This window comes from Abramis brama (genome assembly GCF_963993115.1).
Source record: "Abramis brama genome assembly, chromosome: 4".
Lineage (NCBI taxonomy): Eukaryota > Metazoa > Chordata > Actinopteri > Cypriniformes > Leuciscidae > Abramis > Abramis brama.
Window position 1 is genome coordinate 35,063,046 of NC_139966.1, and position 27,931 is coordinate 35,090,976.

General features: G+C 37.5%; 1 protein-coding gene across 4 annotated transcripts in view; it reads right to left on the reverse strand.

The window, feature by feature from the left end:
• Window positions 1-27,931, reverse strand: part of phf21b (PHD finger protein 21B) — a 56,488-nt gene that overhangs the window by 7,376 nt on the left and 21,181 nt on the right. For 2 of the 4 annotated variants that reach the window (XR_014605898.1, XM_084112053.1), the window contains exons 2-9: window positions 20,773-20,991; window positions 6,831-6,923; window positions 4,050-4,394; window positions 3,788-3,913; window positions 2,268-2,319; window positions 1,095-1,171; window positions 955-1,009; window positions 667-689 (exon numbers count right to left, since the gene is read on the reverse strand). Coding sequence is in view for 3 of the 4 variants with exons in the window: in XM_084112053.1 (XP_083968179.1) it covers window positions 667-689; window positions 955-1,009; window positions 1,095-1,171; window positions 2,268-2,319; window positions 3,788-3,913; window positions 4,050-4,394; window positions 6,831-6,923; window positions 20,773-20,991 (990 nt within the window). In the remaining variant the exon portion in view is untranslated. The remainder of the gene's footprint in view (window positions 1-666; window positions 690-954; window positions 1,010-1,094; window positions 1,172-2,267; window positions 2,320-3,787; window positions 3,914-4,049; window positions 4,395-6,830; window positions 6,924-20,772; window positions 20,992-27,931) is intronic. The other 2 variants (XM_084112054.1, XM_084112055.1) reach the window with 2 other exon arrangements.

A 27,931-nucleotide genomic window follows, 5' to 3' on the forward strand; every position in this document is an offset into this window, starting at 1 on the left:
TAAAGTACGTAAATAAAGACTTAACTGGATTGACTTTATTGACTTTATAGTATTAAATGGTATGCAATGGTCATTTTACTTAATTAGTTGTATTGTTTTGGGGGGGATTTGCACTTTATCCCGGGAACTGAATATTGCAGTTTTCCTCAATTGTATTTAAAGCATAAAGAACCCAAACAGTAAATTTGTTTGTTTGTGTTTTCCACTAAAAAAAGTCAAACAGGTATGGATGAATGCAGTAAGAAAAACAAAAAAAAACAGATTTTTTACTCGCATCTGATCTGACACAGATGCTGAACATGTAAACACAAAAATCTGCACGCTATCCGATTCAAAAACCTATTCAAAACCCGAGGGTCAACCATGTCGCATAGTAAAGTGATCACCAACAGAATCATTTTGGGGAGGGATTAATGTAAACACAGATATCGGATACCAGTCGTGTCTAAAGTGAATGTAAATGGTCAAAGCGAAAAATCAGATATGGTAAAAGATCAGATATGTACATTAAGACTTGCATTGTAAACGCAGCCCAAATGATGAAAGAATTCACGTTTTCCTAATATATTTTGGTCATTTTTGTACATATTTAAAGCCTGTCAAAAACATACCAGAAACTATATATTTTCTTGCCACACACAGAGTGATGTTAGAGTATAGACGTACCTTCCAGCAAAGCTCCTCAGAGTCTAGCATGTGAAAGCAGACAGCAGGTTAGTAGCGTCACACTGACAAGACTGTGTTATTAGGGTTATTCCAGTTCAACAGCAGTGCTGGCATGTGTTTAGCAAGTTAAAGCAGTGAGTGTTTGGTTTAACAACCTGTTAAACAACTAATTAAAACATGAGCACTTGGTGAATGTGCGCATTTAATTAATTCTGTTCAAACATGTTTCTGTTTTCCATGCATTATTTTTCAGCTCATTTTTGACAGAAAATCAGAAATCTATTTTACCTCTCGCCGAGAGAAACATGCCACTGTTCAGGTAATTGGATGCGAGTCGTTTGCGCTGAAAAGCAAGATACAAGATGTTTACAAATGAACAGTCCTAAAATGAAGTGATTATTTAAAGGAATTATGACTGGCAGACAGACCTCTGGTTCAAACAGTCCGCTGTATGCAGGGTTAGCTGTGCTTCGCCTTTTCCTTTCCTGCCGTTTACTCTGGATCTCTGATTCAAACAAAAACACCATCTATGATTAATCTTTACACCTCAACATCTCAGTTTTTGTTTGTTTCTGTGTTTCACTGTTTCATTCAGAGTTGAGCAGAATTCAGAATAATTGGCTTGTTTCAAATATGAATTTGAAGGTAATTCGCAACATCACACAATGATGGAACTGGAATTTGAACTGGTATGTATTTCAAACCAATTCAACACAGTCATACAGCAGATGAACATACACCACTAATATTGACTGGTTGTGAGTTTTTTTGTCCCCGATTTGAATAATGCATTTTTTTCAATTAACTAAACGTATTTCTCCAAGATAACTACTATCAAAACAATTAACCATCATTAAAACAATTTTTAATTGTATCAGACAGCACCACAAAATGTTCTTAACAATAAAATACATTTTGACATCAAAATGTCAGTCTAGTGTCCAGACTAGTTACACATTAGGGCTGCACGATTAATCGCAATAAAACCGAACACGATTTGGCAAAGGCTGCGATTATTTTATGTGCAGCTTGTCAGTGGAGTGCGGCTGATTGGTAGTAAATACTGCCCCATTTGAACGCCAGAGGGCGCTCTCATGCAAACACGATAAATGTGCCCCGCCGCAAAAGTACAATAATGCCATCATTCCAGGAAATCCCTATCGCTGTAGCTGAATAAACAGAAGATTGAAACGCTTTGATTAAACATGACTTATAAATACACGACTGCCTTATTCTGTGTAAGAAGCACATCATCTCACAGAAGGATGCTCAACTGTCGTTATAAAGTGAGTTTGGAGTAAATGCATGTTATTAAATGTTGCATGTTATTAAAAAGAGGTTCATAAATGCTTCTCATGTTTTGGAAAGATGTTTGACGCGTGTTGTTTTTTCAAATGCACGTTATAAGTGACTCAAACTCACAGTGCTTTCAGATGGAGTAGCGTTTACAGAGCCGTACATCAATGACAAGCTGCGCATAAAAAAAATAATCGCAGCCTTTGCGATTTTAAAATCGCGATAAGCCATCTCGATTTAAGTGCGATTACATGTAAATTGCGATTAATCGTGCAGCCCTATTACACATTTTACACACAACTCACCCTCCAAGTGTTCTGTAGTGACCAGGCCTAGCCCGACCATGAAGGCAATTTTCTGTAGGACAGAAGGTTAATTAAGTTAATACATTAAGCAGTATTCAATGTTCCATGTTAACTTTAGTCTTGCTCTTCTAGACTTATTTCACTTGACAATATGGGCAAACACTGGCAACAGTTCTTTCACTGACTGTCTGATTCATACTGCACCCAAAACTAGGGCTGCCCTCCTAATAGTCGACTAAACGTTAGTCAACGAGAAGAGACTAAATTTGAATTAGTCGATTAGTCAAAAAAACAAACAAAAATCCACAGGAATTGGCAAAGTCACGCATTGACATGTGACATTGATTCATGTGGTAATATGTAAAATATACCGGGATACCCTGGCTTCTCTTGAGATTCCCCTCCTTCGATATGGTAAAACCTGCCCCCCATTGTGGTGGGGTTGGTTACAAGGTAGTTTGTGATGCAAGAAACATCGTCGATTTCAAACCATGTTTTTGAGACTCTTTTTTTTTTCACTGCAGTTTTAGAGAGAAAATACTCAGCAATGGTGTTGAGCAATTTGCACATAATTTGTCTTAAAACATATTAGAAACACCACATAGACATATAAACAACATTAAAAACTTGATTTTCACCACAGGGGGTCTTTAACTTCCACGTCTATGCCATCATAGTGCTCAAGACAGAGTTCACTTCTCTCTGACAATGTGGACAAACTAGTGTTGCTTTCTCATAATATGAGAAGACTGAGATTGGAGGACAAAAATAGCGATGGGGAGTCAGGTATAGCCTAATTGTCCATATTGTTGTAGTGTTTCAGTTTGCTGCTATTTATTTTATTTATTAGCTTTTTAGAATTTTCAAACAATGTTGAGGCTATAGAACGACTGATAGTCGACTAGGAAAATCTTTAGTCAGGGGCAGCCCTACTCAAACTGACATTTTCTCGATCTGGCAACCTCTAATCTGTTTGGCCTCATGCAACTTTACAATTACAAGGTATCAAAATTCTACAATGATCAGTTTTTAAGAACCAGTCACTCAATTTTACAAAAGTTTTTGAGGATAATAGCATATCTTGAATTCAAGGGAGAGTTTTGCTTGAGGCATTAGTAACAAGATATACTCAAATGTATATTCCACATATATGAACTGTGATTCTGCGATAGACTGGCCATGCATAGGACTAGCAGTTTGGTAAATGAATGGCATCTAATTCAGTGTTGTTGCACTCAAGTCCAGACAAGACCAAACTCTGACTCAAGTTCGAGACCAACACCCTACTTTCAGGAGAATTTGGACAGCCTGGACTCGGACTCAAATAACCTGGTCTCAACTAGTCATAGAAAATATGGTTTTGGACTCGGACTTCACACAGAATTTAGTTGAGGTCTGGACTTCTGGAGTACTACAATACTGATGTAATTGGTTATTTTCCATGCCAATCAGGTCAATCTCTTCTTGTCAAGAATTTGACCAGACTATGTGCTAACAGTCAAGACAAGTTGTGTGTGTACCTCTGGATCCTCCAGCTTTTTGGCTGGGGTCAAGGGGTCAGGGCTTGGCTCCTTCACAGGACTGTCAGTTTGTGAAGCTGGAGAGCTCTTGCAGTAGCTGGGAATCTGTGGCTGAATGATTATAACCTGCATACACATTAAACCTCTTAAACAGTATTCTGGGCATCTAAATTTATAATTTGTCACAGAGTGACAATAACAGCATCATGGAAGTTTAAAGCTGAGCATTATTAGGCAAGTAGGTGATAAGAGATCTTCAGACCTTGCTGTCCGGGCTGAAAATCAACGGTTGCACTTTGATGGCCTCAGTTATTCCTGACACCCCATGGGCGGCCGGCGAGGCTGCAGAGATGATGGCATATGCCACCCCTGGGCTGGCGGAGGCTGTGGACGCACTCGGCACACACAAGGGCGATGAGGAACTCTGTTCCTGCCCGCTGGACAGACGCTCGTGACTGAAGGTGCTGTTGGCAGTTGGCAAAGATGCGCCTTGGCTTTTTGGGCTGACCACAGACATGCTCTGCGGCACGACCAGCGTTTGACTGGACTGCTGCTCTCGGCATGGGCTGTGGGGAAGGCTGTCTGGAATGAGGGTCTTTGGCCTAACCTAAAGAAAAAAAGAGCACAAAGTTTAGTCCCCTGAGCAGACACCAGCAGCAGATGGTTCTTGGCTTTGGCTTAAAATATTTTCATTTCTTAAATGAAATCGTTCAATCTTTCAATTCTAGTTTCTGTTAGCTTTTGGGTAATGTTTGCTTAGTTTCAAGGTGGTTCAGATTAAACCAGGGGTGCCAAACTTAGTTCCTGGATGGCCACAGCCTTGCAGAGTTTAGGGTAAAGGTCCTTGCACACTGAGTCCAACATTTTTGTATGCGTTTTTTCGTATTCGTCATCCGGTGGCTCTGAATTGTCAAAACACCTCTCAAAATGCTTGCTACGGATGCGAAAAACACAGAAAATCGAACCCGATCAGAATTTTTTTATGACGGACGAAAGATTCGGAGGCAGTGTGTACGCGTGATTGACACAATGTGAGGTCGTATTTTTTTTTACGTACGAAAATTTCGGACAAGAATTTCGGACTACAGTAATACATGCTGTTAATTAATATTACTCTGTACTTAAATTTATAATTCCACTGTAACAAGGACACCTTAAAATGAAAATAAAACAAAACAAAACAAAACGGTCAACTGAAAATGAGCGTCCCAACTACTCATAACTCATAACACCGGAAAACTCTCAAGTAAATACACTCTCAGGCTGCGTTCCAGTCCAAAATTGTCATGCCCTTCCCTCGCTAACTTCCCTCCGTATCGTTCACTCGGATGTTCGTCATTGCTTATGTTGGACGAGTGCCCACTACTGGTGGAAACTGCGGCGGGCTGAATTGGAACATCCTAAGCGCCCTTGATCACTTGGAATCAGCTATGGAGTTTATTTATTATTTACATTTTTTCCCCTTTAAGAATTTGTTTAATGCAGCATCCAGATGTATATAGGTACTGCATTGTGGGACATATAGGTGCCTGAAGTGTACATATGAAGTAGACTCGCTCCCTCAGTCAAAATCGAAGGAACGAGGGTCTGTCCATATAAACTTCCCTCGTCCACTTCACGAAGTGGAATGCACTTCAAAATGGCGGCAGGGATTCCCCCGAGGGGAAGTGCTTAGGGAAGTTCGCAAGTGCGTGTCTAAAAGTGGACTGGAACGCAGCCCTAGTATGTCCATGTGATGTGGACTAACAAGTGAAAGTGACAAAATTTCAAAATTAAAGACTAATCTTTCCAGCAACTACATTCCAGCCCCTGATTATTACACTCAAAACTGAAATAATCACAATCCAATCCAAATACATTACATAATATTTACATTTGTACATGGATATGTTGCATCTTATTTTCACAAATAAATATGAGCACATGAATGTGTATGTGTGTGCAAATGTCCAATTCTGCAATGTGTGAGCAATCAATCTTTATACAAAGCTGATGACAGAGGAATTTTCCTCCTGCCATCGTCATGTGTAGAGCAAGTGCAACTGAAATAATGTGATTCACGAGTCAACTCCAACACAAAGTATTGACTAGTGGCAGATCTAAACGACCAGCTGACTAATCAGTTTGACCTCTAGTGGGTGTCACTAGCAGGAGAAAAAATGGGACTGAGTACAGGGGGTCCAAAACAATCCCCCTGAAGGCCCCAGCAATTTTTATAGAAGAATGATAATTTGTGTATTAATTTTTGTATTAATTAATTTGTGCATTCACTTTAAGTTTAATTCAATTTATTAATTAATTCAGTTATTTCAATAATTACTAACAATGCATATCCCTTCAAAGAATGAATAGTTTCTCAACTGGTGGGTCGCAAGACCGTTTTAAGTGGGTTGCAGTCAAAGAAACAACAACAGACATAATTCTATGTTTTTCTGATGCGAGACTTTTATTTTGAAAGATGTGAGTGAAAGCTTTACTTAACACTTAAGTAAAGAGTGCCTGAGAAAAAGGCGTTGTCCTGATTCAGTATCTGCGGTCAGATACGATGTTGTCAGGTTATATGAGGGTGTCATTATTCCAACGTTATTTTCCTAACTTGTTACAAAATAAAAAGTCTCTCACCTCAGAAAAACAAACTGTCCTGTCAGCCATTATAGGCCACTGTGCTTGTACAGCGCACTTTTTCAACGCGCAAATGCCTTGTTACAAATTGAAATAAAAGTGACTGCTATGAATCCCTCTCACTTTCAGCTGCTTCTGTTAGGAGTCACTACAGTGGATTATCCTTCTATTTCTTCAGAATGTTTTAAACATGTCCAATAGAAATATTATTAATAATTAATAAGGCACTTTGTGGCATGTAAATGTAAAAAGGTTTGATGAATTGTTCATTTAGTGTTGTCACTACAGTGGATTATCCTTCTATTTCTTCAGAATGTTTTAAACATGTCCAATAGAAATATTATTAATAATTAATAAGGCACTTTGTGGCATGTAAATGTAAAAAGGTTTGATGAATTGTTCATTTAGTGTTGTGCAGTACCTGAGGTAGCATGCTGGGTGAGTGTCCTGCCAGTCGCTGCAGAGAGCTGATGTGAGGCACCTTTATCGGGAATGCCGTGAGGGCTCCCAACATCTGGCAGAGAGAAAGAAAACATGTAATGAGAATCATTACTTTACAAAGCAATCATTTCAGACATTAGAGGGACAGAATGAAGAGAAAAGATGTGTGATGGTGTAGTTACAAAATGTATTGTTCATGCTAACCGGCCAAATAGTACAGAAGAGCCAGATTCACTTTCATCCTGTCCTTTTCAGTAAATGAACTCAAAAGCTCAAAAGGTGAACTCAAAAGCACATGCTCTTCGGTAGGACTCATTTCTTGGCAAATTTTGAGTCAGTCATGAGGTGGTGATTCAGGTGATGACTTTCGGTTTAGTGAGGTAGTTTGTTAACTCAATTATTGGTCAGAACAAATCACTGAATCAGTGGATGATTAATCCAAACTGTTATTTCTGACTAATTCATGATCACACTGGTGTCATTTGAAAATTCAAATTTGCATATGAAACAAACATTCAACCGTACAATTTCTTTATTTTTTTATATAACAAACATTCAACTAATCACAGAAGTTCAACTATAAACGTTTATAGTTTGGATCTAAACACTGATGTCTACAGTAGTGGTCAGAATGGAGTAAATCACCCTTAGAAAGTAATTTTAAGTCATTCATAAATCCTCTCCCGTGGCCTCATGGGATAGTTAAGTGACCGTTTCAAGGCTCGAAATTGCGAACATTTTGGTCGCATATGCTCCCGAAATTGAATCTGTGCGACCAGGGTTTGAAATTAACATCCGCCAACCACCAAATGCGGGCAAATATGAACTGTGGTGGGTAACGCTGTCAAGTCACTAGCCAATTTGGCTTGTTATTATATTTACTCACTTTGCTGGAGAAGTGTGTGTAAGCCAAATCTGCGCAGATTTAGCGCGAATATTCAACTCGTGAGTCATCATGATATATTAAATACAGCGTATTGCGCAAATCTGCGCGTATCTGGCTTACTTGAGCACGTGCACGCAACAAATAATGGAGTGCTTGTTCATTTGCATTGAAGCAATATCGAAGATTGAAAAGCATTTGGTTATTTTCCAACATTACATGTTCTTTGTACTGTATTGATCTGTCCACCTAAAACACATTTTTGGTGAAAAGGATGAGAATAAAAGAATTTTGTTTGAAGAATATATATATATATGTATGTATGTATGTATATTTATTTATTTATTTAAGCAGTGATGTAGTTAATTTCTTTTGGTAGCCAAATTGGGCGGTGGGTAAAAAAGTTAATTTCAAACCCTGTGTAAGACCTCAATTTATTTGGAAGCATTTGTGGGAGAGCAAATAATTGTTGTGGTGCGACCTTTTTTCTAGAGATGAACCGGTCTCTCACCGGTTTGTGCTCCAAACACAGGATCGGCAACCGGACAGTTTTTTTGTTTTATTTTGGCTTATCTCTATTACGGACTTCCGAACAAAATGCATTGCAATCATGTCCTGAAATGCCATTTGTGTGAAAATATTACGAAGTCTGTTAACAGGACGTTAACACAGGCCAGAGAAGAGAAGACGCTGAAGACGGACGCAAAGAGGAGAGTGTGATGCTTTTGCGATGCTCGAAATATGGGAATAAAAATATAAATATTGAATTGGGGTGGGGGTTTGTATGAATGTATCTCTTAAGGGAACTGACTGTCTTCAGAATAGTTTCGATGGCATTTTCTTTTCCTCTTACCTCCCTAAATGCCCCCCTCCCCTCCCCCCTGTGCCCACCCATTTATAAAATCCTGGAATCGCCCCGCCTCCATATAAAGTAGTGTTTATCAGCAAAGCTGCTTTGTTTACAGCAGTTCCAAAGAAACGCTTCTTTTCCTTTAGCGCCATCTGCTGTCAGAGAGTGAATTTGTGTTTTCATTCAGTCCGTCTGTTTTTGTTTTGTGCAGGTGTCTTATGTAGCAATTTCACATGGTTAAAGTCAGCCCATTCTGTATTTGCTCTAAGTCTTGAAATTATGCAATCTAATTTAAATCAAAAACAGCTGCTCATGCTACATGTGTAGCATCTTAGTTTGGATTGTGATTAAAATGCAGTGCTTGCCTCTAATTTTAAATGGCTACAGATGTTTTTTAAGGCCAATTTAGCCCGTTATAGAGCAAATAAACAGCAACAAAAAATTGCTTAAACAATGGAAGTAGTAGTAGTAGGTCATCCGGGTACTTTTTGCCTACTGCTTTATGAATACTGTGAATTCATCTACTATATATCAGGGAAGTATGCATATTCAGATGCTGCCATCATTTTCATCCCCTCAGATAACACGCTGGATGAGCAAATTGGTTTTAATTATCTTTGGCTCTCCCAGAAAGCATTTCAATTAAATGAACATGGTCTTTCACTTATTGATGATAATATAATCATTATACAAGTATAAAAATTATATATTTTAAAAGAAAAAATTTATTAAAAAATATATTTAATAACTAAAATATCAGATTGTTTTCGCCACTGAATAAAACAATTTCAAAGATAATTGCGACCTTTTATCTCATAATTCTGACTTCTTTCTCAGAATTGTGAGATATAAAGTCCAATTCTGAGGGAAAAAAATACCTTTTCCTCAGAATTGCAAGTTTATATCTCACATTTCTGACTTTATATCACGCAATTATTTATATTTATATCACTCGCAAATGTGAGAAAAATGTCAGAATTAAGAGATAAAAAGTCACCTTTTTTATATATTCTTTGGCGGAAACGAACTTACATAATTTTGTAATCCACTCAAATGTATTATAAATTATAAAATAAAATATATATATATAAAATAATAATAATAATAATAATAATTATATATATATATATATATATATATATATATAAATTACCAATAAAATGAACTCTTCAGACATGTTTCCATATTTTTTGTGACTCCAAGTGACAAGTAACTTAAATGTGAATAACTGATTTAAAAGAAATGATACAAAATGGTTATTTAGTGAATTTTATGTCACTGGCAGGAAGTAGGATTTGAATTTAACTATTTTTTTACATTTGCACTAAACACTCCATTTCAAGTTTAAACAGCAGAGCTGAAAAAACGCTGACAGACGAATAAAGAATCATGAGAGGTGTGAGCTCTGTAATGTCAACGGTCAACCAGAATTGTTTTGTTTAATATACTTTTTTTTTATAAGAGCAGTAAGACACTGATGCTGTGCTGTAGCCTTAAATAAGGAATCATGTGAATGTTTAACTGAGTTTTCGACTCCCTTGACCCCTCAGCAATGAATAATAGTATCATAAATACAAGAAGCTGGATTTTTTTTTTGCTGTTCCACGGCCGCAGTGTGCACCGATTCCGCACTTTATGTCCTGCTGTCACAGGGGGGTTATATAACCAGAAGAATACAAGACAAGAGTTTGAGCTCTACTGCTTTAAAATCCCTCTCAGTCACTCATCTCTGTCTATTGTGCGCTAGCGAACCAACATGAGGAGGTGGGGCGGCCTGCGGCCTGTTCCCATGACAACGGTCCGAATGAAATGTCTTGCTCCGTCAGGGCTGTGATTTTAGTAATTGCTGAATCCCAGCAGAGAGAGAGAGAGAGAGAAGGCTGTAACCTTGAGTTGCGGCATTCAGCTTGTATTTTGTGAAAGTACTGAATGAAACAGCAGGCCTGCACGAAATTACCCATCAGCCCCTGCAGCAAGATAGAAATGTCAGGTGAACGCTAACAATTCTGTTTTTGCCCGGATGGTCACGGATCAGAAGCTATAAAGCTGATTCTGGCCTGGAGCCTCAATACGCTTTTTAACTGTAAACTGAAGCACCTATTTTTAGCTGTTTATTAGAATTGTCTATTTTTGTGATCCACAAAAGAAAATAGTCAAATTATGAGAGCGCTTCATTTCATAACACGGTCATAGATCTTATAAGCATTTGAAATATACTGACGGACACACAAATCTGAAAAAAATTCTATAGTATGTGACACTCAGTGATGAAAACAAATGAATTCATACTGTAATTGACCTTTTCTGACTTGTTTTCCAGTAAAATATCTAAAAATCCTTAAAGCAAGTTGAATTTACTTGTGAAGCGACACTAAGTGTTGTGAAGCAAAATCACTTGTGAAGCAAGATATTAAGTCTTGTTAACTTATTTTATCTTAATACTAAAAACAAGCGAATCAGTTCAAAATATCACTGAATTAGCTGATTCTACAATTAATTTACTTCAGTCAATCAAACATCTGTCTTAGCATGCATTTTTTCTTAGTAAAAACTTTATGTAGCTAAATGTTGTTTATTGTTATATTGCCACATATAAATATTCTTCCTTGTGTTCAACATTTTACTGTATTTTTATATGATGGTGCCTCTAAAAAACATTTATTTTAAAAGCAAATACAGAAATATCAAAATCTATACTGAATATTATGAAAATGTCAAATGCTGCTAAAACATTTACAGGTAACAGTTCTACGGCAGAATAGTTAAAAGTTAAAAGTGTTTGATTCAAAAAGAAGAAAAAAGGAGGAATGTTTTAAAGAAATGGCACAATTACAGTCAGAGAGAGCAGTGAGTGTAAATTTGAGGAGAGAAACCAGATATTTCATGTGATATTGTTCATTAAATTGGGTGACCAGATATCAACGTCAAATTAAAATGACCATATATTAAAGTATTTTATTCAACAATAACATGAAGTTTGCTGACCACTAACGCGGTAATTCCCCTTATCTTATGCATCCTACAAATGTTTAACTTGTTGAATGTTTAAACCAGGGCTATAGTTAAATAAGAGTGAAACTACACTAGCAAAATAAAATCTGCATTCATTTGCATAATTAAGCTAAACTCTTGTCTTTTCCCTGTCACTAGTTCAGTACCAGCAAACCCCACATGGAGGCGCTGTGAGCAGTTAAAATTCCAGTTCATAAAGTTTCAATCTTCAGCAGGTGAACAGGAGAGGAAATGACACACAGATGAGTGTTTTATAGATAGAAATATATACAGTGAATATATACATGATATACAGACATTTACCTCACTGCTGAAATGCAAGCATATATATTATATTTGTTTTTCCACACAGAACAGATTCAGCTCTTTGCTCAAAAGGACAACTGACTTCAGCCACAGAGACAGAAAAACAAATTTAAAAAGCTAGCATTACTAGCATCTATTATTTTACAGAATTGAAAACTCATGCCACACCAGGGAAAACGATATGTGACCCGTTAGCTGAACCAGCATGCTAATAATCTTTTTTGAAATGAAATGAAGCAGTCAAATTGCGTAATCAGAACACCCCACTGCTCTTCTCTCTCTGCACATGTAGACGCTGTGCAATTCAATTAACACTTGGCATTTGCCGTGTCATTGGTGTGTGGGAGTTATTAGTGATGCCTTTTCGACCGGCGTGTGCGACTGTGGCTGTGTTTGTAGCACAGCACCCCAATTCTGACTTATCAGCGGGGCATAAACATTGGAACAGAGCCCGTCTTCTTTATTTAGGTGGTTTGAAGTGCCTCTGTAAGGCCTTACACAAGTGGTTCACAGACCTGGTCCTAGGGAAGTATTCAGTTTCAGATGAAGCAATAGCCGCTTTCCGACCAAGTAGTTATAGGAACTTAGTTCTAGGAACTGTCCACTTCTAAACAGTTCTAAGAACTACTCTCCCCCAAACTCGGTTTTGCTGTTTGCGTTCGCACTGGCCAAGTGGCCATAGGAACTGGTAGGAGGGGTAAGGGAGTGACGCAAGCACGGTGACTTTTATTTTGACGGCGCGACGGACCTTTATTTTGGCTGCGCTGAGAACGCCAGAGCAAACAATGCTCGCATTCTCTGTGTTTATTAGTTAGCAATCTGTCTAACAGTACTGTTTAATATCTTATTAGATAGAACTGTTATAGAAATTAGACAGTATATGAAAAAAGGTTATTAGCCTATGCCGTGTGGTTGATGTCCAGTGTTGCTAGCTGGGCAGATAAACAATCATGTTTGACTTGGTCCCCTCAAAGTTGCGTTGGATTTTCTCATCAGCATAAAGGTTTAGAGACCCATCTATCACTGTTTTCCATGTTTGTATAGTTAGTTTATGGAGTAAATATATAGGCTATAATCTGTGTGTTTACATTCTAGCTGTTTTAAAAATGGCGGGTGCTGGTGTTCCGCGTGCGTTCGGTCAATCAGCGTACACTAACGTCAAGGGTAGTTCCTATAGTGCTGGTTTAGACCCTACTCTGAAGTAGGACCTAAATTAGTTCCTCCAAATGGAGTTCCTAGAACTAAAATTGTTCCTAGTTCCTGCGGTGCGAACACGCCGACATCCGGGTACTTTAGCCAATAGTTCTAGGAACTGTGAAAAGGTTCCTCCGGTCGGAAAGCGGCTAATGTTGTCAGACAGTGGTTCCCAACCCCGTGCAACACTGCACATTTTCTTATCTAAGTCTTGGGCTGCGTTTACACTTGGCATGAACATGCAACCTGTATCCGTATGTTGTCCACATACACATTGAAAAGACAAGTGTAAACGTGCTTCTAATCAGAATGTTATCATTATTTTAAATATATCTAGTCAGTGACAGAGTGCAGACATATTCGTCTAAAACAATTCTGTATTTCCAGCTTCAGAATCATGAATATTTTTATTCTGGTGTCACCATTGTCCTGTGCACTGGGTAACCAGCATCAAGTCCAAGCCTATTCATTTACACCCACAATGTAAAACCAAATTTAGCATTTTAAAATCAACTGAATTATTTTGTTAACCTTTTACCATACGTCTTGGAGTACCACAATAATATCTTATCGTTCAGTATCACGATATTTATCGAATCGTGACATGAGGGCATTGTTACATCCCTAGTCAAAACATTTACTAACAGTGATGAATGGAGAAGGCGGCAGGGTTTTGGGACACGTTTGAAATTTGAACTTTTAATTTGACAACATCTTGGTGCTCATGTGTGAGGCTCTGAAATCAGCGAGATGTGACAAGTCAAAGATGGCAACGCATGTTTATATAGAAAAAACGACTGAAAAGCAACGCAGTGAAATACGGCAATGCTTTTTGTGCTATTAATAACTTGTTTCAAATTCCTTGTGCCAATTTTTGGGGCATAAGATCAAAAATATATATTTGAGGCATAAGGTACAACAACTGTTTCAAATTATAAAAGGCCTCATTAAAAGAATAAGAGTCTTAAAGAAACTTTTAGTTGTTTGACATAATATTCGATTCAAATAAGCATAATTTAGCAGTTTTGTTCTGCCTTCCAAATCAAAGCCAACAAGCAGATGCATGCATGAAAAAAAAACATGTAAAAAACACAAAACATGGCCATGGCCTCACGGGCATATCTGGCCCTCAAGGGCCACTGACCTTACGGGACTATCGCACCAGAGGAACGTTAAAAGTAAAATTTTAAAATTTACACAGAATTTAACTGGAAGCCAATGCAAATTTTGTAAAACAGGAGAAATATGTTCAGAGATGGAAGTTTTGGTATGACTCGAGCTGCGGCATTTTGTGCCAACTGTAATTTATGAAGAGATTCGGACGGAAGTCCATAAAACAAAGCATTACAATAGTCGATTTGTGATGTTACAAGAGCATGCACAAGTGTAGCAGTACTCTTGAGTGAAAGGACAGGACGCAGACGATTTATATTCCTAATATGAAAGAATGCAGAATGGGTACCACTGTTAATATGAGCTTCAAAAGACAGAGTTCTGTCAAGAATGACACCCAAACTTTTAACCTGCTTCGACAGAGGAACAGAGCAATTATCTATTACCACAGAAGAAATATTTGACTTAGTTATTGTATTTTTTGAACCAACGAGAGGAATTTCTGTTTTATTACTGTTCAATTTCAACCATTTTTTTAAATTCACTTAAGCACTCACCAAGAGCAGAAGAGGGAAACTTTGAAGAAGGTTTAGAAGACAGATAAAGTTGGGTGTCGTCGGCATAACAATAAAAAATGAATATCATATTTTCTAAAGATGATGCCAATTGGTAAAAGATAAATAATAAACAAAAGAGGTCCTAAAACAGAACCCTGGGGAACACCAGTGACAACAAGGTGGGTTTTGATTTAAACTGTTTAAGTTGTACAAATTGAATGCGGTCCAGGGTCTAACCCAGTGCAATAGGAACTACCAGTGACATGAGTGTACGTTGATTGGCTGAACGCATACCATACGAAGCACAGGCACCAACCATTTTTAAAAAGCTGTGTAAACTGTGTGTTTACTCCACAGTTTACTCCACGAACATGGAAAACTGCAATAAGACAAATATACAGAAAGCTCATGTTAACGGCATTTACTTGTCACCTTTGTCTGCAGCGTTTAGTTTTTTTCTCATCCACAATTATACGTAGAGCTGCTAGCTGTTGTAGGAGATCTCGTCTCTTAGCTCTCCTTTTTACTCTTTCAGTCGCATAACTTGTACGTCTACAATCCATGTCTGTTATCACAAACCCACCAGCTGCAGACTGTGGTTAGATTGTTTTCAAGTGTTTTGATTAGGGTTGGAGCAAAACACTGCAGGACAAAGGATCTTGTGGGCCAGAGTTTCCCACTCTCGCTCACGACTGTGTCAAGGTCAATTAGATCATTTTGACTTTATGACAAAGCAAGGTTAGTTCAGGTTGTAAAATGTCATATGGTTTGACTCAACAAAAGCTTACTGATATGTTTAAAATTATTTTTAAAACCATATAAATATAAAGAAAAGGCATCCCCTAACTTAAGGTGTGTCAAAGCGATGCAATGTACTGGCCATTTTTTTGTGTAGACCGTGTTGCTGATTATAACGGGTGTGATGCAGTTGTGATGCATTGTAACATGCCACTCACTTTTTTTTACCTTTATTTATATAGCGGTTTTTACAATACAGATTGTGTCAAAGCAGCTTTACAGTGATAACAGGAAAATACTGCAACAAAGTTTGTTTCTACAAGAAAATAGCGTCACAGTCCAGCTTAAGTAATTTCAGTGATGGTTAATTTTTGTTGTAAAAAAGTTATTAATTTAGTTCATTTATATATATATATATATATATATATATATATATATATATATATATATATATATATATAGCCGCTCTGGAGAAAACCGTGATGCCATCATCCAGCTAAGTTCAGTTCTCATATAATGGTGTCAATGCAGGCAGATCAATAATATTGTTGAATATTAAATGTCCCCAACTAAGCAAGCCAAAAGCCAAAGTGCGACAAAGCCGAAAAAGGCGACAGTGGCAAGGAACCCAAACTCCATCCGGTGACAGAATGGAGAAAAAAACCTTGGGAGAAACCAGGCTCAGTCGGGGGGCAGTTGTCCTCTTACATCTTGAGCCCTTAGAGATTCCGGAAAATACACGGATAATGTGTCCCGGGATTTGTCTCGGGATCGTTTGATTTTGGTTCATTCACACTGCCAGTGATTTTCCGGAATCTGTGCGTGCGTTCACACACAACCCGTAAAGATCCCGTAAAGACACGTGACATCGATATGACGACCACGATATGACGATATGAAACCACGCTTGTCCATTTTTTTTTTTCTGATCCGATCATAAACTAGCGCATCACGTACCGTTTCACTAGCTGGCGAACGATCCCGGCTTCAGCGTCATCACTACGACACACCCCTTACGGCATTGATTACCGCTTTTGTTCACACAGAGCGCATTCCGGGACTGATCCCGGCAATGTTACTAGGTCCCCATCCCGGGATCGATCCCGGCATCAATCCCGGGACGTGTTTGCGTTCACACAGAAGGCACTCTAGCAATTTTACAGCAATTTTTGTGAAAGGGGCTGTAGACACTGTAGACCACACTCTAGACACACAGGCTAGAATTAATTCACTCCGTCATTCTGTGGTAGGGTCATATGCATATGCTCTGCTGTTTGAACAATCTAAGCACTTACTCTGACAGACTTCAAAAGCCTCTAATATACATGCACACAAATGAACAAAGCGATTTTTTGCCATTTTCTTGTCACAAAATTGTTTGTTTCAACAATGGTAATTAAATCTATTCAACAGATTTCTGGAAACCAACATAAAGAACTTAAAATAAGACTCTTTTGTTATGCATTGACATCACTGGGAAACCGCACGGAGATGCTTTTGAGTGTTGCTAAACAAAAGTAAAGACATCTGTAAAAGAACGGTCAGAGGGAGGACAGAAAAACGGCCTTTCTGAAAGATATGCAGCTGGTCAGCATTTTTATGGACTCTGTGAATAATGAACCCAATCTCTGAGCTCAATCTGTTCTCTTTTGTGTTTCCTGTGTTGAAATGTATGTTGTGTCCTAGAGGAATCTTTTACGTTTTTCATCTCATTTGGACACATGAAAATACATGCATTATTTGATGTCTTTTTTAATAATACACATGGATATTTTTCTTACATTGTTTTACAAACGAATATGACAATCAGATCCCTAATAATTCATTTAAAATCTTTAACCTGCAGTACCTTTTTACTGTCAAAATCATGTTTTATCTAAAAAAAACTATATATAATTTAAAAGCTATAACACTCAAGCTTTGATACATGAAAAATGGTTTGAAATCAAAAAGTCATAGTGATATTTTTTCTTAAACTGTTTACATCTTGTTTCATCATTTGATAGATCTAAATTTCAAGCATAGATATTTTACATTTTTTGCAATTAATTTTGCAGTATACAATATGCTTTTACCATTAAATACTTTTTATTTTTTTGACAAGCTATATTATCTGAACATTCTAACATTTAAAATCAATATTTGTTAAAGGTGCTCAAAGCGTTACAGCGATGAAAAAATATATTTTTTTACATTCCCTGCATGTTAACATTCAGTTCTACAAACTATATATCATTTGAATTTTGTAACATGATATTTAAAGCTATTTTCAATAAAAAAATATATAAAAACATCATTTTCTTTATTTTTTTTAAATAAGAATTTAAAATGTACTTGTAATTTTACTTGTACTTATTTCATAATGAAAAAGTGAATAGGTTCCAAAAAAATCGCAACAATTATGATCAAAAGCGATTTTTAATTTATGTCAGGAGTGGACATGAAAACATGCAACAGTCCTGACCTTTGCTGTCCACTGGCATACAAACTTTGATATAGTTTTGGATAAATTCTTGTAATACAACCCTACAAACTACAATTATTTGCAGTAGTATTCTTGTCAGTTCAGTGTAGCTTGTGAAGTTGCTTCATATGGTGCATATGTGCTGAAATGAAGCTTTTATTATGTGCATCCACACCGGACCACAATCCACTTATTATCCAGTTTCAAATGACTGGCCAGGTGGTCTGAGATCTCTTCCCCCCTCCCGCATTCATCAACAAAACAAAAAGCCAGTGATTGGTTCTCCTTCTCTAGTGCGATGGGTGTTTTAGGGTTTTGAATCAGTGGGCAGCTGGGAGAGCTGAAAACAGCTTCACTCTACCAAACAATACAGCCATAAAAGGCAGTAAAACAATCCCAGCGTTCCAGTCTGAAGGAGGGGGAAGGGAGAGAGAAGGGGGAGGACAAGTGAAAGAAGCGGTGGAGGGGGTGACTACTCATGCGAATGAAGAGTCTTTTCTGTTGGGAAGGTCTTTGCTATTATTTATTAAGACCTGCTTTGGGACACACTCCAACCATAGTAGACAGTATTTCTCATTTGATATAAGAGAATATACAATATGTTGGAATAACTAAAATTTAAAATACTGTTTTGATAACAGAAGTTTGTGGACAGTTTATTTTCAGTGATTTGTTGGATGAGTGATGGTACAACATTAAACACACAGGTACAATAGTAGTGTGGGCAGCAAAAGTTGCAATCCTGTTGCACCTTGTGTGTCAAGTGTTGTACGATCTCTGAGCCAATAACACACTACATTTTTGTCAACATAACATATTTGGATACACATATTTTCAATGTTTTGTTGGCCGAGCGAGAGGCAAAAGGCAAGACAGTACTGTGAGCTAGAGAAGATCAATATACCATAATACAGTCCTACAATTGTTTCTAAACATTGGGTTTTGAAGTTTGTGGACAGATTATTTTTGTTTTATCAGCTAACAAAACATCCAACAGGCAGTTCGCATCACACTGGTTACCTTGACAAAAACCCAATAGGATTTCCCCATAGGCTTTTGGATTATCGCTAAAAACAAGCTCTGTGATCAACAAAAGTTTATACTTGCACGTTTTGTCCATCAAGATAATTATCACAGATAAACGCAACTTTTATGAATTTTGAAGCCTAAAGTCAGTCGCTGAAAAGTAAAAAGCTAAAGGTAGGCTATAAACGAACTACATCACGGTCCCACATCTTTCAGTCTCTGAAACTCTTTCAGTTTTTATCTAAAAACATTTTCCAAGAACGTTTGACTTAGAATAGTTTATAAGAGCACAATTATAAGCAAAACGATGCTGTAAAAGCGGACTGAGTTTATCTGTTCGGCGAGATTTAATTTCCTCAACAGCCTCTGTAGTCCCATTTAACCAATTGTTAGCAACCGCCTTTTTCAAGACACGCAACAGCTTAAAAAAAAAACACGAGTGGGGTAATACTGATGTATTTTATGTTGTAGAATAAAATGTGAAAGTGTCTTGAGCTTGTGTTCACCACAGACCTTATTTCAGCCATTTAACCAAAACCCCATTCAAAAAACCCCTTGACTTCGGGACGATGGAACCGGAAGTGCTAAAATGCAACTCGCTTTCGTGTTTTGGCCTACAAAGTGATGTCATACCTGCACCACTCTATGATCAACGCACACAAACACATAGTTTATAGATATGTTGTTGTCTACCCTGACTTAAAAGGCCACCGTGCTGAATGTGTCATCTGTCACTGCGTGATAGTGTGCATTGCTATAATAATGCTGTGTGGTCGAGGGAGGCATGGTCCTGTCTCATGCCAACGTATTTCAGAATGCTGGGGTTGTGATGGAGGTGCTTTTGTTGGTTTTTAGATGGGTTTATTTAGTTGTACCTGTGAGCGGCTGATGTTTTGCATAGTGTTGTGTTTGTGTTTAGTTGGGCCAACTGTAGTTGTACCTGTGAGTGGCTGATGTTTGTGCTGTGTATTTGTGTAGTAGGAGTGTAACAGTTCTTAGTAAAAAATCCAACCGCACCGTTCTCCACACACGGTTTGGGACGCACTTGCACCGCGGTTGATCTCAAATCTGATGGAGCATCTATAATATGGTTTGTTGAAAATAACTAGGGATACACCGATACCACTTTTTTCAGAACGAGTGGCTGATGTTTGTGTTGTGTGTTTGTGTAGTTGTACCTGTGAGCGGCTGATGTTTGTAACTACACTACACACACATCAACCACTCACAGGTACAGTAACACAACTACACTACACACACATCAACCACTCACAGGTACAGTAACACTACTACACTACACACACACACAACACAAACATCAGCCGCTCACAGGTGTTACTGAACCTGTGAGCGGTTGATGTGTGTGTGTGTAGTGTAGTTGTGTTACTGTACTTGTGAGCGGTTGATGTGTGTGTGTGTAGTGAAGTGTAGTTGTGTTACTGTACCTGTGAGCGGTTGATGTGTGTGTGTAGTGTGTGTTGTGTAGTTGTGTTACTGTACCTGTGAGCAGTTGATGTGTGTGTAGTGTGTGTTGTCTAGTTGTGTTGCTGTACCTGTGAGCGGTTGATGTGTGTGTAGTGTGTGTTGCTGTATCTGTGAGCGGTTGATGTGTGTGTTGTGTAGTTGTGTTGCTGTACCTGTGAGCAGTTGATGTGTGTGTAGTGTGTGTTGTGTAGTTGTGTTGCTGTACCTGTGAGCAGTTGATGTGTGTGTTGTGTTGCTGTACCTGTGAGTGGTTGATGTGTGTGTAGTGTGTGTTGTGTAGTTGTGTTGCTGTACCTGTGAGCGGTTGATGTGTACGGCGGGTGTTTGGAGGTTGATGGGGGACGTCGGGAGCGTCTCAGAACTCAACGCTTTTTGTCCATTAATGTGTGCTGTCACCATGGAAACGGGAGTCTTTGCTGGCACCACGGAGATGGCGATGCTCTGGCTGGGCGGCTTGATGAGGGCGAGGGGTTTAGCGGCCGTCCCCACAGGACAACTTCTGACAGCGAGCTTCTGTCGCACAAAACACACAAACAGCAGGTCATTAACCCTCAAACCACTGACAACCTTCAGGCCCCTGCGCTGGATTAAAACCTTAATGGTAGATCTTACAGGGGCATTTGTCTCAGGAGTTTTCCTTTTGAACCAGCACAGTTCATGTCAGTTGTGTACACGCATGCTAATTATCATGAATAATCCAAGTTTTTCCCCAATTTCCAGCACACAGAAGCTCGTACATAATAAAGAGAGCGCGAGGGCTGCTTTGATACTTGTTCGTGCTCTTGCATCAGCTCAAGTTCAGGGACTCAGATTTAAGAGTGCACTTTAATGTCTGTGTGTTTATTGGCTGTTCAAAGTCTTCTTCTATTTCCTCTCATTTACCGTGGGAAATAATACAGCAGATGATCAAACAGTCTTTAAAAGCAGAAAGTAGAGCAGCGTTCACTTTCATGTTTGTGGGGTGTAGACTTGTGTACACTGCAAAAAAAATATAGATATTAATTAGTATTTTTTGTTGTTTTCCAAAAAAAATATAAGCATCCCTAGAAAAACTAAAATTACATTTAAATTGAAAATTGTGTAAGATATTAAGACTCATTTAAAAAGGATCTGTTCTGTAGTTTTTGGCATTTTTTAATGCATAAACATAAAAAATGGTTAGATTTAATTGCTTCATATATATCGGTGTTGCATTCAATATATCTTGAAGTTAATTCAAAATAAATTATCTGACAAGTCTATTTCATGCAGCTTTTCTTCTCAATTAAATACATCACTTAAATATAGTGTTTTTCAGGATTTATTGGAAAACAACCACACACAAAAAAAAATAGTTTAAAGCATAAATCGTTCAACAAAATTCCCGATAACTGTCAGAAAAAGTCGTACATATTTTTACTTCTCAAGTATTTTATCTTATTTTAAGGATACGGTGCTCTTCGCGTGTCGGTCAAGAATGACCGATTTTAAAAAAAAATATATATATTTTAGTTTGATGTTTTTTATTTAATATGTTGTACTTTTAGTGGATTTTTTAATACTAAATTATATTTGTGCTGTATTTATAATCCATTTATTAACTTTTTGAGCATAGACCTGAAAATTAAATTTCCAAATTAAACTGTCGTAAATCTTGAATGCTTTAGAGCACGGACTTAAGTTTGATCTCTTTTTAAAGACGACGCTTGGCAGATTATTCCTGAAGTGAAAAAAGTTTTAAAAAGTCAACTTAAAAAAGTAAAAATTGTACGAAAATTGTACAAAAATACTATTTAAAATTTTTATATGAAATATATATTTTCAAAATCACGTCTTACTCTAAAACTACAAGAAAATCAAAGCCAAATCTAAACAAGTTGTGTTCAAAATTTGAGCTTGATATCTCAAAAATGTAGCTTTCAGTAAGATTTTGTTTGGCTGCAGTACCAAAAGTTTTCACTAGATAAAATTCATCTCCCATTCATTTTTGACCGCGAGGAGTGTGACTATTTTTTACAGGACCATTTAACCTTTTCGAATCATGTCCATGATTGTTATTTATTTATTTTTATTATTGTGTGTGTTCACAAAGCAAGTGCCAAAACCTTTACCAAGTTTCGTACCATTCCAATGAAGTAAAAAAATCTTTAAAAAAAAAAAAAAACATAACATTTTTCGGTCTAAAATGACCAAAGAGCTCCAGAGGGTTAAATATTTTGACTGGAAATTTGAAAAGACAAAATCCACTTTTGCACTGGGGTTCTAGAGTCTGATGGTGCACGTAAAAGTGTCGCTAATAATTCCACACACAGAAAACCTCTTTCCCTGCTCCGATCAGCACAGTTCACACTATAAGCACTTTGAATATTTCATATTCCATTCCAGCGACCTGTTCTCATTTCTGAACGGTTTTTATGGTTTTCTGAAGACTGTGAGGGGGGAAGGGAGCAAGAGAAAGAGCGAGACAGGTCTTTCATATTCAGCTTTTCATATTCAGAAGCCCATCTATCTGTAAAGGAGCGTTTTCAATATGTTCTTCACATGTGAGCATCTAGAGCCAATAAACCCTGACAGACAGATGCATATATTCATAATGCTGCTTCAGTTTATGACTCTGAAGAATCACATTGGCCCTGCAGGTTTATGTGTTGTCATTGCTCTGGCGTAAGGTCGCAGTCAGAACTAAAGGAAAAGTTATTTGCACTCAAAATTGCTCACTGTCAATCAGCTTTGTGTTTCTCATCATTGCTGGACAAAATTATCTAAAGTTAAGCATTCACCAAAAAACTCTTAAAACTCTTTCCTTATTTACAACAGTAAATCTGCTGAGAATGAGTGGTGAATTAACCCCAATCCAGAGCAGGTGAAGCAAAAGCCATTTAAAATCACTGCACATGCTCACCACTGTGGTGTGAATAGGGAGATTATTCGTATGTTATTCATTCATTCTCTCACAATGCATGTGGTGAGCTCTATTGTTTCTAAGGATCAATGTTATCCACAGGAAACCTCACAACCGGCATCTGGACACAACCTTCCACTGCTGCCCCGTTCACCTTAAGACACTGATGATTGTTTCAAAGGTCACCGTATGAACCGACCCACCCCCACCCCCAAACCAGAGCAAGGCAACATGGGTAAACTTGGTAGAAAATCATAGCTTTATCATAAGATGATCTGTTTTTTAGCAATTGCTGCTTTCAAATGAAACTTTATGTTGTAAAATGATTCCAATAAATACTCCTATCAAATTAATGCCACAAAGATGTAAATTATTTATCTGTGAATCATTTTTGGAAACGGTAGTAAATGCAAATGAACCATTTAAACAAAGTGATTCAATTCTCAGTGCTCAAAATCAAGTGAAGTCACCTTTATTTAGCGCTTTTTTACAATACTGATTGTTAATAACGCAACAAAGTTAGTTTCAAAAATAGCATCACAGTCCAGCTTAAGTAAGTTCAGTGATGATTAATTTTTGTTTTAAAAACGTTCTTAATTTAGTTCTTAATTTATATATCTAGCCACAGAAAACCGTGACGTCATCGTCCAACTCAGTTCAGTTTTCATATAATGGTGTCAATGCAGGCATCAATAATATTGTTGAATATTAAGTGTCCCCAACTAAGCAAGCCAAAAGTCAAAAGGTGAAAAAGGCGACAGTGGCAAGGAACCAAAACTCCATCCGGTGACAGAATGGAGAAAAAAAACAGGCTCATTCGGGGGCCAGTTCTCCTCTGGCCAATGAACGAATAGTGTATGATTATGATTCAGGCAGCATTATAGGTCAGAACATTCAGAATATTATCCAGTTCCATCTGGTTGAAGATCATATTCATCACGCCGATATGGAGACGGGTATATGGTAGAACACCATATGATAGAGTTTGAAAACCAATGTACCAATTTGCCACGCTACACTGCAACATATTTTTTGCAGTAGTTCATTTCGCTATTTCTGAGAACAGCTGAGCTACTGTCACGCTAATGGTCGACTTTATCAGTCATATGAGCAACATCACTTCCTGAAGGCAAATCTGCAGGAGGTTAGTCAACGTCTCAATCCATCCGTTAAATTTATTTACCACGTTTGACCTAATATTTAAAACTGACGTGGATATTCATCCACACAGTGAGGTGATTGACATGTATGTGTGACATTTCATAAACAAGGGTTATTTCCCAGCATGCTCAGCAGCAGTGAGTTGACGGTCTGACACAAACAAAGACTTTTACAGCGCTGTAATGAACCGCTCGGACCTCTCTCGCCTCGGGCTAAACAAATCAGCCATGTGTCTCGTGTCAACACCGAGCTTCCGGTTTCATTGTGCCCGATGAATGGAACGGGAAATAAATGCTCTCGGATATCTTCTCTTTGACAGCATCGTGATTCCTGTCAGAAAAACTAAAAATTAACAACAACAACAACAACAACCAACTGTGCTCAAAAATCTGCAAACTCTGATCTTCTAATATCTCCTCATGCCCCTCTGATGTCAATGGTTCCTGTGTAAAGACCTTCAGGTTTAAGACCCCAGTTTTTTGGTCAAAATGGCCCCAGATTGGGAAACAGCAGCCTGTTACAGGAAATTTGATGCCTTAATTGGGCATCAAATCCTCTTTTCAGAAGATCACGGTCCACCTAGGGCCCTATGAAATCAGTCCCAAATTCTGTGTTTTATGTTTCCATTTTTCTAGATGTCTGAGACACGCAGAACATGCAGACTTCATATTTAAATAGCAGTCTTTTGAGGTTTAAAGTGTACAGAAGTGTACAGCCCAACTTTTGATTTATTCATCCAAATTTGGCTAAATTCCGTGACGTTCCATTTTATACAGTAATTCCATTTTTATGACTGGATGTTGCAATTATGTAGAAGCCTGTTCACCCCTTATAGAGCTAGAGAGTTGCAGAAGATGTGAAGTAGCCTTCATTCAAATGACCTGACCTCGTCCTACCACATGAGGCGATCCCACTAGAGAATGGGATAATCTGGGACTGTCTTGTGCTGTGTGTTTTGGCCTCAGAACCAATAATCTCCTGCCAAACAACAGGCCATGAGCCCAATCCTCAACTCTCTGTGATGATAAGACTGTGTGGACGTCAAGCAACCTTTCAGAAGACACAAACCCCTCAGTCAGAGCCCTAAGATTTCTTCTCATTTTTGAACAGGGTCTTCAAGACTGAACAATGATTATTGTAATAAAACCTAGTCCACATTGCAAGTTAGTCTGACCGTGAACCGCCAACTTGGACAGGAAATATAACCACAGTTTGTTGTTTTTATATTTTGTTGAAGGTAAATCCTCCAGACTAGACATATTTGAAATGAAAATATGCACCATAATAATACAATGAATTAAATGTCCAAAAGTAGTCAGGAATAGCTGACAACAGGTGGTTCAATTATTGAAAACTTTACATACATCCGCCATATGAGAGAAACTGAACTCTGTTTCAAAACTGCCATCTCACAACTCATGTTAATAGCCTTCTATAATAATCTGATAATCAAACTAGAGCCCCTTCGAACACTATGATAAGATATCTCAAGGCATTATTTCTTTGATTGTCTGTACAACAAAAATCCCATGGTCTCATGTAATAAACATCAAATAAACCTTGTGATGTGACCACAACAGGAATGAAACTGAATCCTGACTCAAGATTACGGATGTCAGGGTGAGGAAATTTTCACACCAGTATATTCAATTTTTATCGATAGCATCGGGGGTATTTTGAATGCATATAGTAAGTACATGTAATTACTTAGTATTACTCAGTACTTAAATATATAATTACACTGACACATTAAAATAAAGTGTAACCCAAATTTTTAATTACATCTTCAGAAGTTCATGCTGTGTATAAAACTGTGTTCCCAAATGTGTTCATGAAGAACATAAGTAATGTTGTTCTACATTTTCTAAAAGGTAAATTTAATATTAATTACTGAATGTCATTTCCATATTGATTCAGGTGATTGTGTGGTCCTATAATAACTATGGGTGTAAGCAAACATTAATTGAATATCACAATATTATGTTTGACAATACTGTATATTGATTCTCAATACAGTGTCGATATGTTTACTTGAGAAATTAAAAACTGGCATACTGTGAAGCTTTAAAGCAGAATCTAAGAATATATACAGTCATAACTGTTTTCATACCTGAAGAATCCTGCAAGCACTTTTATTATTCTTTTAATTCTTTTTTTTTCTTGCCAATACACAGCTCTACATATAACTAAAGAGTTTAAACTAGCAAACTTAAAGATCTCCCTTAAGTTTTCTGCACAAAAATGAAGAAATTAAGAGAAAAGTATATCATTATTGTAATAGTATTACTGTACTGTAAAATAAAAACTAATATTCAAAAGCAATTATTATTATTATTTAAAATTAATTACTTTGGTTGAGATCCTTTGAAACATCAACAGTGTGAAGGTAAAGTAAAGAAGAAGAAAAAAAAACAGTTAAATCACTAGTTCCCCAGCTGTTAAGTCCAAAATGTCTCCAACGCCTGCCAGTCAGTTACATAACACCAAGTAACAAAGTAATATTCAGGTGACACCTTAGCATGATTTGTAAGTACAGCAAAATCAAAGTCAAAGTCTGTTTATTGCCTCCATCTCAATGATCTCAAATCCCAAAAACTCATTTCTTTAATAATGCATCTGATCGATGAAAGCACAGCTCTTCCGTTCTTCAGCACAATGAAATTGGGTTTGAGTATTGTATTGTATTCAGAAACTGGTCATTTTCTTGCTTTAATAAAGATGCAAATCAATATTCGGACCGCTGCCCGTGTTTCTGTGAGTTTCAACATGGCACTTCATCTCAGAGCGAATCACTATTTCATTACACGCACACAAAATGAAATGCCACATGTGAGCTCCTGCTGTATGTCTGCTGGAGAAATCAATCTTTACTGGACTATCGCAGGCGTTGGCATGTGAACGTGACGAGTGAAACTACATCTTGTTTCTTTTATTGTGTGTGGCGGAGCACGAAGGCAAACTGAGTTCAGTTTTAGTTTGACTCTTCTGTTTGCTGTTAACTGCTTGCATCATTTCCAGAACGATTTTCCAGGAGAAAATGTGCCGTACGCTTAACATTTCCTCTACGTTTGCTAAAATTAATTTCCACTGAAAGGGTACATGAAATCTTGATTGGATTTCTCTCCTAGGAAAACTGCCTGCTATACTGTGAGGGGGGAAAAAACCTGATGGTTTCTCAAACGTTTCTGGATTGATCGACATAAAAAAGAATAATTGGAATTTTAAGTAATTATTAATAATTCTGGTAACAACACACAAGGTGCATATGCAGTGGTATATACATACACACCATGAAAGTGCAAAAATTTGTCAGTCTTTCAGATAATTTTAACAACCAGGGAAAAAAGGCTAAATAAGCTTCATTCAGCATCATGAACAAATTCACATTTTTATAAAATAATAAATGTATTT